The sequence below is a fragment of the Hemitrygon akajei genome, chromosome 18 (genome assembly GCF_048418815.1).
Source record: "Hemitrygon akajei chromosome 18, sHemAka1.3, whole genome shotgun sequence".
NCBI lineage: Eukaryota > Metazoa > Chordata > Chondrichthyes > Myliobatiformes > Dasyatidae > Hemitrygon > Hemitrygon akajei.
In genome coordinates this window covers 55,901,613-55,919,953 of record NC_133141.1, presented here as the reverse complement: position 1 = coordinate 55,919,953, position 18,341 = coordinate 55,901,613, and the positions used below count along the sequence as shown (strand labels likewise).

Genomic DNA, 18,341 nt, shown 5'->3' with positions numbered 1-18,341 from the left:
GGTTATCCATTGTAAAAGGAGTAAGTTTATTTTGAATTAAAGGTCTCTTCGCTAATAAAGGTTTCTTTATCTCATCAACATTTATCTTATCCCATAAATCAATCAAATGTTTTAATATAGGAGATTCTTTCTTTTTCCGTATCCATTTAGATTCCCACTTATATATAAAATCTTCTGGTATATTTTCTCCTATTTTATCTAATTTTATTCTAATCTATGCCGGTTTATCTTCATCAAAAAAGGATGCAATAAATCTAACTTGATTTGCTTTATAATAATTCTTAAAGTTTGGAAGTTGTAACCCTCCTAGGTCAAATTTCCATGTCAATTTTTCCAACGATATTCTTGACATCTTGCCTTTCCAAAGGAACTTCCTCACACATTTATTTAACTCTTGAAAAAACTTCTGCAATAATTGTATTGGTAGTGTTTGGAATAAATATTGTAATCTAGGGAATATATTCATTTTTACAACATTTACTTTGCCTACTAATGTTATTGGTAATGTAATCCATTTATCAAGATCTTCTTGAATTTTTTTCAATAATGGTAAATAATTTAATTTATATAAATTCTTTATATCATTATCAACTCTTATACCTAAATATTTTATACCATTTATCGGCCATCTAAATTGAGTTATTAGTCGACATTGACTATAATCTCCTTTAGTAAGGGGTAGAATTTCACTTTTATCCCAATTTATTTTGTAACCTAATATTTTCCCATATTCTTTCAATCTAGAAGATAATTTACGCAGCGAATACAATGGGTTTGTTAAATAAAGCAAAACATCGTCAGCAAATAAATTAATCTTATATTCCTCCTGGTTAACTCTGAAACCCATAATATCTGGGTCCATTCTAATTAATTCAGCTAATGGTTCTATCACCAACACAAATAAAGCAGGTGATAATGGACAACCTTGTCTAGTTGACCTTGTTAACTGAAATGATGTTGAAATTTGACCATTTGTCACTACTTTAGCTTTGGGATTAGTACCGTAGATTCCGGATTTTAAGCCGCTACTTTTTTCCCACATTTTGAACAGCTTTGAACTCTGCGGCCTTTAATACGGAGCGGCTAATACATGATTTTTTTCATGCCGCCAAAAACATTTTGCCTCGTAACAGTAGACCAATAAAATTGATGAGTAGTTCACAGAGGTCCAATGAAATTGTACGATAAATCAAGCGCACTTTCACAATTAAATTATTGTAAATCAGTCATTTGTACTCACCCTCATCAACATGGAAAACACTCGAAGAAAAGCATTGTGCTGCCTTTATGGCAGTTATTTAGTTTATAATATTTTCGCTTAGTAATTCATTTTCTAGTTAAAGTTAGAAGAGTTTTAACTATATTTGTTTTCTGTACTACATCGCGGGATGCTATGACGTCACACCCGGTTTCGCCGCGTTTTGTGGGGAAAATGCCGTTTGCGATAAACGGGACGACGGGGGCGAGTGGCGGAGCGGCATTAGACCCGAGCGAAACGCTGCTTTTAAGTTAAAGGCGATCAATAACTTTTCCTGGTAGGCTGCAGTATATATATTTTTTACCAGTCGTTAGGAGATATTGGAATGTTGTTTAGTTAAAAAAGTATACGCAACGTATATTTAAAAGTAGCCGCGTTACAGGCACGGTTCGAAAAAAAGCATTTGCAATATGTATTTGTTTATGTTACCATATGGATTTAATTAAAAGTTAAAAAATCCTCACGTGTAATATCTTTCTGTGTAAATATCTCATATTACAACGTGGGACACCTGCGGCCGAAAATCCGGTGCGGCCGAAAATCCGGTGTGGCCTGTACAAGTAAAAAATTGATTTTCTTTCTAAAATTAGAGCCAGCAGCTTTTAATCAGGTGCGCTCTGTAGTCCGGAATCTACGGTATTTAAGAAAAAGATTCTGGAAGTTTATGCGTTCTTTCTGCTTGGTATATTAACTCCATAAAAGGAGGAATTAGTAAATCTTTAAACTTTTTATAAAATTCGGACGGAAAACCATCCTCTCCTGGGGATTTATTACTCTGAAGTGATCATAAAGCTTCTTCGACCTCTTTTAATGTAAAAGGCATATCTAATCCCTTCTGTTCTTCCGAATTCAATTTTGGAAGAGTTATTTGTGATAAAAAAACCTTTCTATCTCGACATTATCATTTTGTGATTCTGATTGATATCATTCAGAATAAAAATTCTTAGAAGTTTCATTAATTTCTAAAGGTTTATAAGTAATTTTATTTACACTTGTTCTAATTGCATTTATCGTTTTGGAAATCTGATCTGTTTTTAACTGCCAAGCAAGAATTTTGTGTGATCTTTCACCTAGTTTGTAATATCTCTGTTTAGTTCTCATAATTGCTTTTTCTGTTCGGTATGTCTAAAGTGTATTATATTGTAACTTCTTGTTAACAAGTTGTCTTCGTTTTTCTTCTGTCATATATCTTTGAGATTCTTTTTCTAATTTTGTAATCTCTTTTTCCAATTGATCTATTTCTACCATATATTTCTTAATTTTAGAAGTATAACTTATTATCTGGCCTCTCAAATATGCCTTCATTACTTCCCATACTATAAATTTATCGTCAACTGAATGTAAATTTGTATCTAAAAAAAACTGATTCTGCTTTTTCATGAAATCACAAAAATCTTGACGTTTTAATAATATTGAATTAAATCTCCATCTGTAAATCGATTCCTCTTTATCCATCATTACCATTGTCATTGCCAAGGGGGAATGATCTGACAATATTCTTGCTTTATATTCCATATTTTTCACTCTGTCTTGAATATTTGTTGATAATAGAAAAAATCTATCCTTGAATAAGTTTTATATCTACCGTAGATGTCGGATTATAAGCCGCTACTTTTTTCCCACATTTTGAACAGCTTTGAACACTGCGGCCTTTAATACGGAGCGGCTAATACATGATTTTTTTCATGCCGCCAAAAACATTTTGCCTCGTAACAGTAGACCAATAAAATTGATGAGTAGTTCACAGAGGTCCAATGAAATTGTACGATAAATCAAGCGCACTTTCACAATTAAATTATTGTAAATCAGTCATTTGTACTCACCCTCATCAACATGGAAAACACTCGAAGAAAAGCATTGTGCTGCCTTTATGGCAGTTATTTAGTTTATAATATTTTCGCTTAGTAATTCATTTTCTAGTTAAAGTTAGAAGTGTTTTAACTATATTTGTTTTCTGTACTACATCGCGGGATGCTATGACGTCACACCCGGTTTCGCCGCGTCTTGTGGGAAAAATGCCGTTTGCGATAAACAGGACGGCGGGGGCCGAGCGGCGGAGCCAAAACGCTGCTTTTAAGTTAAAGGCGATCAATAACTTTTCCTGGTAGGCTGCAGTATATATATTTTTTACCAGTCATTAGGAGATATTGGAATGTTGTTCAGTAAAAAAGTATACGCAACGTATATTTAAAAGTAGCCGCGTTACAGGCACGGTTCGAAAAAAAGCATTTGCAATATGTATTTGTTTATGTTACCATATGGATTTAATTAAAAGTTAAAAAATCCTCACGTGTAATATCTTTCTGTGTAAATATCTCATATTACAACGTGGGACACCTGCGGCCGAAAATCCGGTGCGGCCTAAAATCCGGTGCGGCCTGTACAAGTAAAAAATTGATTTTCTTTCTAAAATTAGAGCCAGCGGCTTTTAATCAGGTGCGCTCTGTAGTCCGGAATCTACGGTATTTGAATAAAATGAGTAATCTCTTTCTTTTGGATTAATTCTTCTCCATATATCAATCAAATTTAAATCTTTCATCAATGATAAAGTTAATTTTGCTACTTTTGATTTTGTAACAACCTTTGTTGATCTATCTAAAACTGGGTCTAGACAAAAATTAAAATCCCCACCTACTAATATTTTGTCATGTGCGTCAGCCAAATTCAAAAAGGCCTCTTGTATAAATTTTACATCCATTTCATTTGGTGCATAAATATTCATAAGAGTCCATAGTTCTGAAAAAATTTGACAATGTATAATTACGAATCTTCCCACAGAATCAATTAATACATTTTGTATTTTAATTGGTAAAGTTTTATTAACCAGAATTGCAACTCCCCTCGCCTTTGAATTAAATGAAGCTGCAATAACATTTCTGACCCAATCTCTCTTTAATTTCTGATGTTCTATCTCTGTTAAGTGTGTTTCTTGTAAAGAAAAAGCTATATCTATTTTCATTTTCTTAACGTATGTTAAAATTCTTTTTCTTTTCACCGGTCCATTAAGCCCATTAACATTAAAACTTTAAAAATTCAGTAAATTAGTCATTATTTTTAACAGAGTTACTCCAGTCTATAGTAATACCTAACTTTTCAACTTTCGTAGTACCTTGGGGAATCTTTTTAAAATTCTCCGTGTTGCTATGTGTCTCCTCCCCCCCCGATTGTCCAGGCAAAGAAAGAAAGATTAAAGAAAAATAGATTATAAAGAAAAAAATAACAAAATACTCCCCTACTAATGTTGTGAATAAAAAAAAACACAACATTACCCCCCTCCGTTGTACGGGTCATGGCAATCATCATGATTACACACATGAGTCCCGTAGCAATCGATCTGAAGTTCCCCCAGCTCCCCTGTAACATAAAAAAGTATATATAAGAGAAGAAAAAATAATATCACTACTCTCGATTAATATTTCTCAAATTTTTACCTTTCTCCCCCTGTATCATATAATTAAGAATATATTTAAATATTCTTCTGTCCTTAAACATCCATCAACTCCATTCACTGTCCCTGTCTTCATCTTTAATCCGTTTCACTTTTAAATCCTTGGCTGTGATTAGCAAATATTTAGGAGTTCTTGTGCAATTCTTCCGCATCCCGATAATCAGTAAAAGATCTTCTTTTTCCGTCATCCAAAAAAATTATCAGGGTTGCCGGGTGGCGCAATATAAATTTATAACCCTTTTCCCATAAAACATTTTGCACTGGGTTAAATTCCTTCTTTCTCTTCAAAAGGTCATAACTTATATCAGGATGGAAAAGAGCTGTTTTCCCTTCTATCATCAATGGCCCGTTTCTCTTTCTGGCACGTTGGGCAGCCGCCTTCAGGATCTTTTCTTTATCTTGATATCTTAAGCATTTTATCAAGATTGATCGTGGGTTTTGATCAACTTGAGGTCTTGATCGTAAGGTTCTGTGAGCCCTTTCAATTTCAATTAACTGGGTTCCTTCTTCCATTTCCAAAATTTCCGGAATCCATTTTTGAAAAAAAATTTATTGGATCCTCTCCCTCTATACCTTCTTTAAGTCCAACAATCTTAATATTATTTCGTCTGCTAAAATTTTCAAGTACATCCACTTTTTCCAACAACCGTTTTTTTTCTGATGTCCAGGCAGAAATATTATCTTCCATGTTATTCACTCTATCAATGGTGTCTCCCATTGTTTCTTCCAAGTTTTTAATTTTCTTGTCCATTTTGTCCTGTCTTTTCATCATTTTATCAAACATAATCTTCATATTTTTAATATCTTTTTTATTACTTTTAGTGCTTTTAATTTATGCATTATTTCCACCAAAGATTTTTTTATGTCTCCAATATCACCTCCAACCTCTTCCTGTTGCTCTTCTTTATTTGTCTCTTCATCTTCGTCTGATTTATCCAGAGAATCTGATTCCACCTCATTTTCACTTTCGCTTTCAGTTCCGATCATAGCTGGGATTTGTAGTTTGGGTTGCTCGTGTTTGCGCATGCCCCTTCCTTCACGCATGTGCAATTCCTGTTGCTCTTTTTTTTTGGAGACGGTTGATGTTGCCGCAATTTCCTGTTCTGTATCGCCGGAGGTAAAATGCACTTGAGCCCGCGGCTCTTTCATGGCTGCCGGCCTTGATTCTTTTCCAACTTGTGTTGTCTTCAAAGTAGTAGTTTTCTTCTGCTTCTGTTTAGGAGACATATCTTAAGACAATCCTGAGTAGTTTATAAGTAATTTTTAAAAAGCATTTACTAACTTTTCTTCACTTAAACATTATTTTACTGGTTTTTACGGGAGAGCTGGATTTCCACGTCTCGATCCTACGTCATCACGTGACATCCCCCCACCTACAGACCGTTTCAAAACTAAAGTCATACTTTTCTACAATCATTCAGCGTTGTCAATCCTAGCGAAAATTTCACGCAATTGCTTTACATTCAGTTCCTGGACGACTTCACTTTCGGGCTGTTCGCTACAGCGTTCGGCTTCAATTGTTATCCTTTCCTCTTCATAGCTCTTCACCTGTCAGTTCTTGGTCATGGGATGCCAAACCCTCTTCAACATCATCTTCGTCAACTTCCACAAACCCTTAGCCAAACTCACTATATCCTTACTTTGTTCACCACGATCGAAACGCTTAATTATGTCTAGCTTTACGCTAAATGTAACACCTTTATGCGCTGTTTTAGGCTTTTCCGATACCTTAGAACTTATCTTGATAACGGATGCACAAAATAAATCGACATAAAGCACAGATGCTCACAGGCATGTGTTTAAGCAATGCCAGTTAGAATGCAGTTCAGGGGGAGGAGCTTGGCAGCTCGGCGCCCGCACTGCCTTTTTCTCGTGCTGCCTTTTTTCGTAACAGTGAAAACACCTTCTGTTAGCGAAAACAGTTAACTAGTGTAGGTCTTTCATAACAGCGAGGTGTCGTAAAGTGAACGTTTGAAAAATGGGGGACAGCTGTAGTAGATACAAAAAAAATAAAATTTAACCTCTACTCCAACATGCAGATGCATGCTTTAACACATCAGGTCATCTTGGTTCTCCAGTGCAGGTGGCATAGGTTCAACAGTTTCCTTTTATCCTTGAGATTCGTTCCATTTGAGCGGAAGCTTGGAGATGGGTTATGATTACAGCTCGCAAGCCATTGTGTAACAGATGTAAGCTAAAAATAAATTTCCATGGGTAGCTATATTTGCAAAGAATCCTATACTATCCCTCCCAGTTAGCTGGGTCAACAGTTTTGTGAGTTCAAGGAAGACTGTACTTTAGTTGTTACTGTTTCAGATTTTCTTCGTGAAGTTGTTGATTCCAACAGTAGGAGAAAGACTACACTTGCACCCTATCTATGGCCTTACCACTGTCTTGTACAATTGCAGCATTGCATCCTAAATTATGTACTCAGTGCTCTTATTTGCTGCATCAGAAAATGGTATCCCCCCCCGGAGGATCATGTGTCTCCCTACTGGAAGATGATCACATTTTGGTTATCTTCTCGCATGACTCTCCAAATATGTGATTTAATATTGTGAATTTAGGACTGAATTTTGACAAATTTAAAACTTCAGTAGTGTTTGTTTTTCATTTGGTATACTGCCTTTCCAAGGAACTGTCAGCCTCATTTTGAGGCAAAACTGGTGCAGATAGTTTGCTGTGAGATGAAGTCGAGGACACGCAGCTTTAATAATTGTTCAGAGAAATCCTAAGAAATTGTAATATTAAAATTGAACAGCTTAATTATTGTCTTGTCAGTGAAAAGTAACTTTTATTAAACTTTAAATATCTTATTATCTGAAGGACTTCATCAGGTTCTTATTTCCCCCTTTCTATCATCATTCATACTTTTGGTCCTTCCCCCATATCCTAGGTCAATCTACACTAAGATTCCTGTACAGTCCCTTGCAATGTTTTACAAAGGGACAGGCGCTAAATGTGCTACTCATTCTCCTCCCACCTGCAATTACCGGGGCCAGCTGCAGAGAGCAATAGGGTGTAACAAGGCCTCCATATTAGAAGTCGCCTCAATTGGCAAGCTGCTAATTACATTCCCCAAATTGGTGTGTATTCTTTAAATGGAAGCAAGGCTGAACGTACAAACTCCCTTTTCATACCTGTCAGGGCCTTGTGATTTTTTAAAAAAGTAATTTTGATATTCAGGGCCATTTAGAAATTCTTGAGATTCCTGAAAATAATTTAAAGAAAATTTTACAAACTGGCTTAAAATGGTAAGAAGCAATTAAACTTAAGTTTAACAAGGAAGTGGAATGTTTTTCCCCATATACAGAGGAATTCCCATTCAGGTTATTAGGTTGCTAGTCCTACTGTAGATTTGGGACTTGATTTCCATAAAAGTTGCTGTCGTTACTGGTTTTATTTGGAACTGCCAAATAACTGTGCAAGTTCATTAATGCTCCAGTGCTTTTATTTTAGTCGCTTCAAGGTATTTATTCCTGAGACCTATGGCTTAGTGATCTCTCTGCCAACTATTACAGATCAGCATCTTCCAGATGAACAGTACAAAGCTTCTGCAAGTATGCTAGCACAATTGTAGTAGTCATTCATAGCCATTTTATACAATATTTGCCCAAATAACAATGAAGAGCATAATCTAAATATCCACTTTTATTTTATTGTATCAGTTTATACAGTTTGTGCCAGGGTGACATTAAAAGAGTGATCTCTGGAGTTCTTATATGAATGCCAGTTTTGAATTGATGATTTAATAGTACTGAATATTGGTTGGAGTATAATTATTTGTGTTTGTCTTACTTCTCATACAGCAAGGCAGGTTTGGATTTTGTCACATGTTGTAATTCAAAAATCTGCACTGCAGAGTATTTACAAGTAAAGGGAGGGCCTTACAGTCCTTTCTCTGCATGGTTTCAATAGGGGTAAGTGTAGCGGTGTGCTACACGCAGCGCTGAAATAACGACACGTAGTCGAAGAGCTGCAGTTGCAAAAGAGATTTATTCGAACTTCGCGGCCTCGCTTTAAAGCCTTCCTGATCCCGCCCTCCCCGGGCGGGAATGCATATTCCCAGTCCCGTCCCGCGCGCGGGCTTTTCCCCTTGCTGGTGAAGAAGGCTTGGCGCCCTCTTTGGGACCTGCCTCAATGCCGGCGCGTGTCGATTTGTGAGCCGGTTCGAGTGCGCTGGGAAGTGGGTCGCCACATAACCCCCCCCCCCCCCCCCCCCCCCCAGAACCGGCGATACACCCCCCAATGTCCACAGTCTGGGCCGGACTCTGGGACTTTGGGAGGTCTGCCTCTGCACTGCGGTGCCGGAATCTCGACCGGCTGCGCCACGTCCACATGGGCCGGTTTGAGTCGGTCCACTGTGAAAACCTCCTCTCTCCCCCCAATATCCAGCACGAATGTGGACCCGTTGTTTCTGATCACCGTAAACGGCCCCTTGTAGGGCCGCTGTAGCGGTGCCCGATGTCCGCCCCGTCATACAAAAACGAACTTACAGTTTTGCAGGTCTTTGGGTACGCAGGTCGGGTTCTGCCCATGCTGCGAAGTGGGTATGGGAGCCAGGTTGCCGAGCCTCTCGCGTAATCTGCCCAGGACTGCTGCGGGTTCTTCCTCTTGTCCCCTTGGGGCTGGTATGAACTCCCCTGGGACGACCAGGGGTGCGCCGTACACCAACTCGTCCGACGAGGTTGCAGATCTTCTTTGGGCGCCGTGCGGATTCCGAGCAGGACCCAAGGAAGCTCGTCCACCCAGTTAGGTCCTCTCAAGCGGGCCATGAGAGCCGACTTCAGATGACGGTTTCCCAGTCCATTCGACTGTGGGTGGTAGGCAGTGGTGTGGTGCAGCTGTGTCCCCAAAACGCTGGCCATAGCTGACCACAGGCTGGAGGTGAACTGGGCGCCTCTGTCGGAGGTAATGTGGGCCGGTACACCAAAGCGAGATACCCAGGTTGCAATCAGTGCTCGGGCGCAAGATTCGGAGGTGGTGTCGGTGAGCGGGACCGCCTCTGGCCATCTTGTGAACCGGTCCACGATAGTGAGGAGGTGCTGTGCTTCGCGCGACACTGGCAGGGGGCCCACGATATCCACATGAATGTGGTTGAAACGCCGGTGGGTGGGGTGGAACTGCTGCAGCCGCTGCACCTTGGCCGTCTGGCAGTGCATGCACGTTTTGGCCCATTCGCTGACCTGTTTGCGGAGTCCGTGCCAAATGAACCTGTTGGCTACCATCCGGACGGTTGTCCTGATGGAGGGGGTGTGCTAAGTTGTGAATGGAGTTGAAAACGCGCCACCGCCAGGCTGCCGGGACGACGGGACGGGGCTGGCCGGTGGCGACGTCACAGAGTAGGGTCCTCTCACCTGGGCCTACGGGGAGGTCCTGTAACTTGGGATCTCCTCGTCTGCCTGCTGCGCCTCCGCCAGCGCTTCATAGTCTACCCCTTGGGACAGGGCTTGAATGGTAGGGCGAGAGAGAGCGTCCGCCACGACATTGTCCTTTCCCGAGACATGCCGGACAGCTGTCGTGTATTCAGATATGTAGGACAGATGTTGCTGCTGGCGGGACGACCAGGGGTCGGATGCTTTCGTGAACGCAAAGGTAAGTGGTTTGTGGTCCATGAACGCGGTGAAGGGCCTACCTTCTAAGAAGTACCTGAAATGCCGGATTGCCAGGTATAGCGCCAACAGTTCCTGGTCGAAAGCACTGTATTTGAGCTCGGGTGGTCGCAGGTTTACTGAAAAACGCCAGGAGTTGCCAGCGACCCTCGATGAGTTGTTCCAGCACTCCACCGACTGCCGTGTTAGATGCGTCCACAGTGAGGGCGGTAGGGACGTCCATTCTGGGGTGCACTAGCATCGCGGCGTTTGCCAAGGCTTCTTTCGTTTTAATGAAAGCGGCGGCGGACTCCTCGTCCCAGGTAATGTCCTTGCCCTTACCCGATATCAGGGCGAACAGGGGACGCATGATTCGAGCAGCTGAAGGGAGGAAGCGGTGGTAGAAATTTACCGTACCCACAAATTCCTGAAGGCCTTTGATTGTGTTGGGTCGGGGGAAATGGCGTACTGCGTCTACCTTAGCAGGCAGAGGGGTTGCCCCGTCTTTAGTAATCCTGTGGCCCAGGAAGTCGATGGTGTCGAGCCCGAACTGGCATTTGGCCGGGTTGATTGTCAGGCCGTATTCATTCAGTCGGGCGTAGTGTTGACGGAGGTGGGACAGATGCTCCTGACAACTGCTGCTGGCTATGAGGATGTCGTCCAAATAGATGAAAGCGAAGTCCAGGTCGCGTCCCACCGCGTCCATTAACCGCTGAAACGTCTGTGCGGCATTCTTTAGGCCGAACGGCATGCGGAGGAACTCGAAAAGGCCTAGAGGGGTGATGAGTGCCGTTTTGGGGACGTCGTCCGGATGCATCGGGATTTGATGGTATCCCCGGACGAGGTCCACCTTGGAGAAGATCCGTGCACCGTGCAGGTTTGCTGCAAAATCCTGTATGTGTGGCACAGGGTAGCGGTCCGATGTTGTAGCCTCGTTCAGCCTGCGGTAGTCGCCGCATGGTCTCCAGCCCCCTGATGCTTTGGGCACCATGTGCAGGGGGGAGGCCCATGGGCTGTCGGACCACCGTATGATTCCCAATTCCTCCATCCTCTTGAACTCCTCCTTCGCCAGTCGGAGTTTGTCCGGGGGAAGCCTTCGAGCACGGGCGTGGAGGGGTGGTCCTTGTGTCAGGATGTGGTGCTGTACGCCGTGTCTGGGCATGGCTGCTGTGAACTGCGGTGCCAGAACCGATGGGAAATCCGCCAGGACTCTGGTGAAGTCATTGTCGGACAGGGTGATGGAGTCTAGGTGTGGGGCTGGCAACTGGGCTTCACCCGGGGAGAACGTTTGAAAGGTCTCGGCGTGGACCAGTCTCTTCCTTGGCAGGTCGACCAGTAGGCTGTGAGCCCGCAAAAAATCCGTGCCCAGGAGCGGTTGGGCTACGGCGGCCAGTGTGAAGTCCCACGTGAACCGGCTGGAGCCGAACTGTAGCCGCACCATACGGGTGCCGTAGGTCCTTACTGTGCTGCCGTTCGTGGCCCTCAGGGTGGGACCTGGTGCCCTGTTGCGGGTGTCGTAACTCATCGGAGGTAAGACGCTGATCTCGGCTCCGGTGTCGACCAAAAAGCGGCGTCTCGACTGCTTGTCCCACACATACTGGAGGCTATCCCGATGGCCAGCCGCCGTAGCCATCAGCGGCGGCTGGCCTTGGCGTTTCCCGGGAACTTGCAGGGCGGGCTTCTGCACCCCACCGCTGGTGGTGGAAACACCATTGTTCGTTGGTCTCCTCATCCCTCCCTCTGGGTTTAGCGGGCTCTGCGGCCCGGCCTGGTCCGGTCTGCTGCTGGGAGCGTGGCCTGGTGATCTGTGCGACGGACGCCCCGCCCTCCTTCTTGGCTTTCCACAGCAAGTCCGCCCGGGCTGCCACCTTCCGGGGGTCGCTGAAATCCACGTCGGACAGCAGCAGGCGTATGTCCTCGGGCAGCTGCTCCAGGAATGCCTGCTCAAACATGAGGCAGGGTGTGTGTCCTTCAGCCAGGGACAGCATCTCGTTCATCAAAGCCGATGGCGGTCTGTCTCCTAAACCATCCAGGTGTAGTAAGCGGGCAGCTCGCTCGCGCCGTGAGAGTCCGAAAGTCCTTATGAGCAGGGCTTTGAATTCCGTGTATTTGCCGTCCGCTGGGGGAGACTGTATGAACTCCTCAACCTGGGCGGCTGTCTCCTGGTCGAGGGAGCTCACCACGTCGTAGTAACGTGTGGCATCTGAGGTTATCTGCCGAATGTGGAATTGGGCTTCTGCTTGCTGGAACCATAGGTGAGGTCGCAGCGTCCAGAAGCTTGGCAGTTTTAACAAAACTGCATGAACAGATGCGGCGTCGTTCATCTTCGGCTCAAATATCATTTGGGCCGTCGGGGTCACCAATTGTAGCGGTGTGCTACACACAGCGCTGAAATAACGACACGTAGTCGATGAGCTGCAGTTGCAAAAGAGATTTATTCAAACTTCGCGGCTTCGCTTCCGTATTCACAGTCCCATCCCACACCCGGGCTTTTCCCCTTGCTGGTGAAGCAGACTTGGCGCCCTTTTTGGGACCGGCCTCAATGCCGGCGCGCACCGATTTGTGAGCCGGTTCGAGTGCGCTGGGAAGTGGGTCGCCACATAAGTATTTAATGGCCACCTTCTCGAGCTTTAAATTTTTAATGTAATTTTATGTTGGCAGAGTATCCTCGATAAGCTGATGCTGTCATCTTCTTGACCTTGTGAAAACCTTCTACTGGAGGTATTAAGCAGTGCTATTGGTGAGGCAGTTCCAAAATATGCACGGCAATGAAGGAACTGCACATGTATTTCATAGTTGGGATGCCATTTAACTTTGAGGGAAACCTGTAAGGATAGATTTCCCATTACTGCTTCCTCCTGGTGGTAGAGGATTGATCTTTAGACAGTAAGATCATTGAGGAAGTAACTGTATTGCATTTTGTGGATGATGCTAATTACAATTAAGATACACTGGTGGAGGAGGCAAATGTTTACGGTGGCGGATGGATGTAGTACCAGTCCGGTGAACTGTTTTGCCTTAGATGGTGTCATTCTGAGTTTGTCATTCAGCAGTGATTGCCATGTTACGACACTGCATGAAATACTCTGAATTGTTCTTTTGTGAATTTAACATGTCATTACTTGTAAAGAAATCTCTCTAACAAAGAAAGTCAGCAAAATTGCCCTGCATTTTGTGATCAGGAATGAAACAGAGGAAAGCTATCCACAAAGGTGAAAGGGATTTTATTCTGGGAATAATTTTGACATTTTCAGTGTCAATGGCTAGCATTAAAATAAAATCTGTAGCATCCAGCAACTGTCATGTCACCAGTTAGATGAGTGCTTAAGTATTCTGAAGATTTATCAGCAAGATTTATCAGGAAGGAAAAGATTTTTAGCTTGTGAATGCAATATATACACTCAGTGGCCACTTTATTATCTACCACCTGTACCTAATAAAGTGGCGTGGCCACTGAGTGTATGTTTGTGGTCTTCTGCTGCTGTAGCCCATCCACTTCAAGATTTGACATGCTGTGTATTCAGAGGTGTTCTTCTGCACACCACTGTTGTAGAGTGTGGTTATTTGAGTTACTGGCACTTTCCTGTTAGCTTGAACCAGGTTGGCCGTTTTCTTCAGATCTCTCTCATTAAGGAGGCATTTTCGCCCACAGAGCTGCCACTCCTTGGATGTTCTTTGTTTGCTGTACCGTTCTCTGTAACTCTAGAGACTGTGCATGAAAATCCCAGGAATGCAGCAGTTTCTGAGATACTCAAACCACCCTGTCTGGCACCAACAAAGCCACTTAGATCAGATTTCTTTGACATTCTGATGTTTGGTCTGAACAACAACTGAACCTCTTGACTATGTCTGCTTGCTTTTATGCATTGTGTTGCTGCCACGTGGTTGGCTGATTAGATATTTGCATTAATGAGGTGTACAGGTGTGCCTAATAAACTGGCCGCTGAGTGTAGATTCAACATACTTACTAGAATAAGGTAGAAGTTAAAAAGTGATCATCTATAAAAATAATCACTTAAAACAAATTTACATATGTAAATTTATGTTTAGAATTACCAACACTGCTGATAAACAATTATGGCTTGGTATGCCATTAAAATCTCAAATTAAACTTGTGCACGAAAGTAATGCATTAATAGCAGTACCAAGAATTTTTGGCTGATCTTGTGGAAACAATTGAGAAATGGCTGGTTATGGAGGGTCAAAAATTACTGGCAGTGTTATTACTTGTAGTTAGTTTCACAGTGTAGTAGTGGATAATGCTTTCATTTTCATTACAGTTGAAAATCCACTTTTAATTTATATTCTATGCGAAAGACTTTAATGTAATAGAGATTATGTTTATGTGTGTTTTGTTTTATGTTGTAGAATAGCCAGTAGCAACAACCTCAGTAAATCTGAAAGTGACCAAGAGGACAATGATGACATCAATGATAATGACTGGTCATATGGATCTGAGAAAAAAGGTAATTTTTAACAATACCAATTCCTCCTCGATCATATGTTAACATCTACTTGGTAATGCTTGAAAGTATATTTCTGTAATTGTTCTGTGTGCTACACTTTGTTTCATACTCTTGTTTGATATGCACATAGCTAATGTGGATTCTCAATTGACAAAGTTAATTTAGTTCCCTTAAAACACTTGGCTTTAGAAGTATTTTTTCCATATCAACACATTTTTTTCTTCTGTTTTATCCAGCAAAGAAGAGAAAATCTGACAAGGTATGTGCCTGCTTAGAGTTAGTCGTATTTCAGGTGAGAAGACTCTTGTCCTGATGACATGCACCAACATAGCTGCTGCTGTTTAAAGAGCTGCTTCTGTCTTTCAGAATCCTAATTCACCACGGAGATCCAAATCTCTAAAACATAAAAATGGTGAGCTTGTTTTTTTTTTTGGGATGTTTGTAATATGATACTTTTGTTTTCCACTTGGAATACCTCTTACTACGGGCTGTTTCACATCTTCAGCAAAAAAATTTATGCTATATGTACCAAAAATGGACAGGTTGAGAACGTACTTGCTTTGCACCCTGATCCTTAATGTGTCTCGAGACTGAATGACAGCAAAGCGAGTTGTGCATTATGAAAGGCAGTATTAGGTACAAATCAGCCTGCAGAAAATTTATGATTTGCTTTTATTGATTTTCCAATATCCACATGCAATAAATACATTGAAACTTAATTGATATCCAGCAAAGTTTCAGAAACTTTAAAATTAAACAGAGGTCTAAGAATCAGCAAGAGCAAAATTAAAACTATTCACCAAGGTATTCTGTCCTTTCTTCAGATTTAGTTGATGAATGCCCTTTTGCAGGTGAGCTGGCTGAAACATCCAGTGTAAACAATAAAGGAATTAGATTAACAGCAATGCAATGGCAATGAAGTTTGTTGATTTGAGAGAACCTTGCTTCAAGTACATCCAAATAACTAATTAATTTTATCAATCTATGGTCAGACGCTTGGAGTAAGAATTATTTTCCATTGACATTATGAATCAGCTAGCAGACTTATAACTCTTATCAACAAATTATTTGATTACTTTTTCCAAAGCAGATATTGCCAATGCCATGCAATGAATTTAGTCCTGCTGAAGCCAGCTACTATCTTGAATTTCAAAGTGACTTGGGGATGGTGAAGTAGAAAGTTTAAGAAATACATGGCAGGATAGGCAGCATCTGTGGTGAATTTAGAATTAGTGTTTCAGGTCAATGATCCTTCATCAGAATGTCGGATGGTGTTGGGAAGATGACGGGAGTTGTGGGGATGGGGTTGGTTGGTGGTAAAAATTCCTGTCTGAGAGGTCAAAACATAAATACTAGTAGAATGATAAAATTGCTAAGGTGAGACTGAAGGCCATCAGCCCATTAAGTTTTTAGCAAAGCAATTGCTAAGATTGCTTATTTAGTACATAATTTTTCCTCTTTACTAAATCACAAATATTTTAGAAGTTGGTTTGACTTTTTCACTTTAGGTTTAAAGAACGTAAATTATAATAACACTTATATTTTCATTGTCACAGGTGCTATAACTGTTACTCTGGTCTGTGCATCTCAGCACAGTCAGTCCAGTTTGATAAAGCACGATGTTCACAGAAACATGCAAATTTCAGAAGTGCTCCGTATGTCAGAATGTCAGTATTTGAGAAATTTAATGCAGACCATGCAATGGCCAATCAGTTTTAGTTTAATGACCCAATTGTACCATTGCAGAGATGCAGCATGTACCTTTTTAACTCATTTGGTAAATTAATTAGAATATTGTACCAAGTTATATTTATGAGAAGTTACCATTCTCCACAAGTTTCTTTAAAATTCATTATATTAGTTTCCAGTGTGGCTAATGCTCAGTAGTTTGATCTCAGTAGAGTTACAGGAATGTTGAATTGCCGGCTTGATGGAAAAAATTGGTCTTGTTTCCTACCGTGGCTGTTGGTTTTTGATTCTGTTTTGTGGAAGTGCCTGTGCGTGATGTGGATGATGGCAAGGTCCAGCTCTGACGCTGTTGTGCAAGCTGATAACACTCACTCCATAGAATCATGCGAGGATCTAGCCACATGGAAAGCACACTGAACAACTGCTGACACTAGTGGAAATCAAGGGGAAGTTGCAAAAAATGAGAAGCTTTTCTGTTTCTAAATATTTTGTGAATATTTTCTGGTCTTATTGAAGTTTTCCTTGGTCTTTATGTTAAAATCTTGACGTGCATGAAACCAGTCTGATTAAATTAGCTTTGGTGTTTTTGCAGGAGAACTCAGTGGAAATTCTGATCCATTCAAGGTAATAAAGCATATCTCAGTTTTGCTTATACATAATGTGAGTGCTTGATTTAAATGTGTGCAGGAGGGGGAATGCCCAGGACCCAACTTTCCCTCTAATTTGTAATGACCAGTGTGCGCAAAAATTGGTGCTGTGCAAAGTTTTGCCCAGTGACAACAACGTATGCACTGAATAATTCTTTCAATAAAAGCAGTATAAATAAGCCAGTTCTAAAATCTGCAGCCAAATCATTGTAAACTCTACGTTGTCAACACCATCCGCATTAGAAACCGGAAAAGGAAATGTGATTGTGTACAATTGTGAAATATACTTAATATGCCAATGAGGTAGGTAAAGGGTGACAACCTTTTGTGCACGGTTTAAATTCCTTTGTGCAGTAGTAGCAAAAGATGCTTGCACACACACGCACACCTTAGAGGGAACATTGCACAGACCCTTACCATTAACCTGATGGGTCCATGGACCCCAGGTTGGGAATCCCTGGCTCTATGAGCTGACTTGCATATCAATATAAAATACTGCCAAAATACTTTCTTAATGCACTATTGTTTCAGTATACATTCAACCCAAGTGATGTTAAAGCAGCTACTCAATGAGTGCTTGGAGCTGCTTATATTTATCAAGGCTGCACTTTGTGATGTTATTGGTGGCTGTGTTTTAGGTGAGTATGCTTGTCAGTGGCATTGCCATGTGGGGTTGAGGGGTTTAGATTTTATTCAATATAGGTGCAATGAACTGTGGGTATACTAGTTCCCATTTGGATCCTTTGCACCTCTGTAACCTCATCCTGTAATTTCCATTAGGTAGGAGACCAGTGTTAGTTCTTTGCGAGGTATGGAGGGGTCAAACCAGAGAAGCACCAGGTGCTCTTAAAAATAAGATGCCATTGTGGCAACTGTGACAAAGCTATTTATGAAAAGATTCAAAAGCAGCCTGCAATAGACGGAGCTGAGCAATCCCATAACTAATTGATTTGATCGAAGCTCTGCAGTCCTTTCATATGCAGTGTGAATAGTGATGGACGGTTACATAACTATCAAGAACATGGTGGGGTCCAGCATGAGAATGTCAAAGTTGAGGCTAGGCCATTTGCACCGCCTTCATTCAATCAGTTGAGGAACTATTCTTCCTTTTTTCCTGAAGTTCATATCAGTACAGAAACAAACCTTCAGCCAGTTCAACGCCACATGGTGTCAAGAATTGGATGAGACCACAGGATACCACAAAAGTTATGAGACCAGGCAACTTCTCAGTGGTAGAGCTGA

At 41.7% G+C, this 18,341-nt stretch overlaps 1 protein-coding gene across 4 annotated transcripts in view; it reads left to right on the top strand.

Moving 5' to 3' along the window:
• Window positions 1-18,341, top strand: part of atxn7l3a (ataxin 7 like 3a) — a 68,631-nt gene that overhangs the window by 21,731 nt on the left and 28,559 nt on the right. For all 4 annotated transcript variants that reach the window (XM_073071690.1, XM_073071694.1, XM_073071693.1 and 1 more), the window contains 4 exons: window positions 14,666-14,763; window positions 15,000-15,022; window positions 15,130-15,175; window positions 17,045-17,076. In XM_073071690.1, coding sequence (XP_072927791.1) covers window positions 14,666-14,763; window positions 15,000-15,022; window positions 15,130-15,175; window positions 17,045-17,076 — 199 coding nt within the window. The remainder of the gene's footprint in view (window positions 1-14,665; window positions 14,764-14,999; window positions 15,023-15,129; window positions 15,176-17,044; window positions 17,077-18,341) is intronic.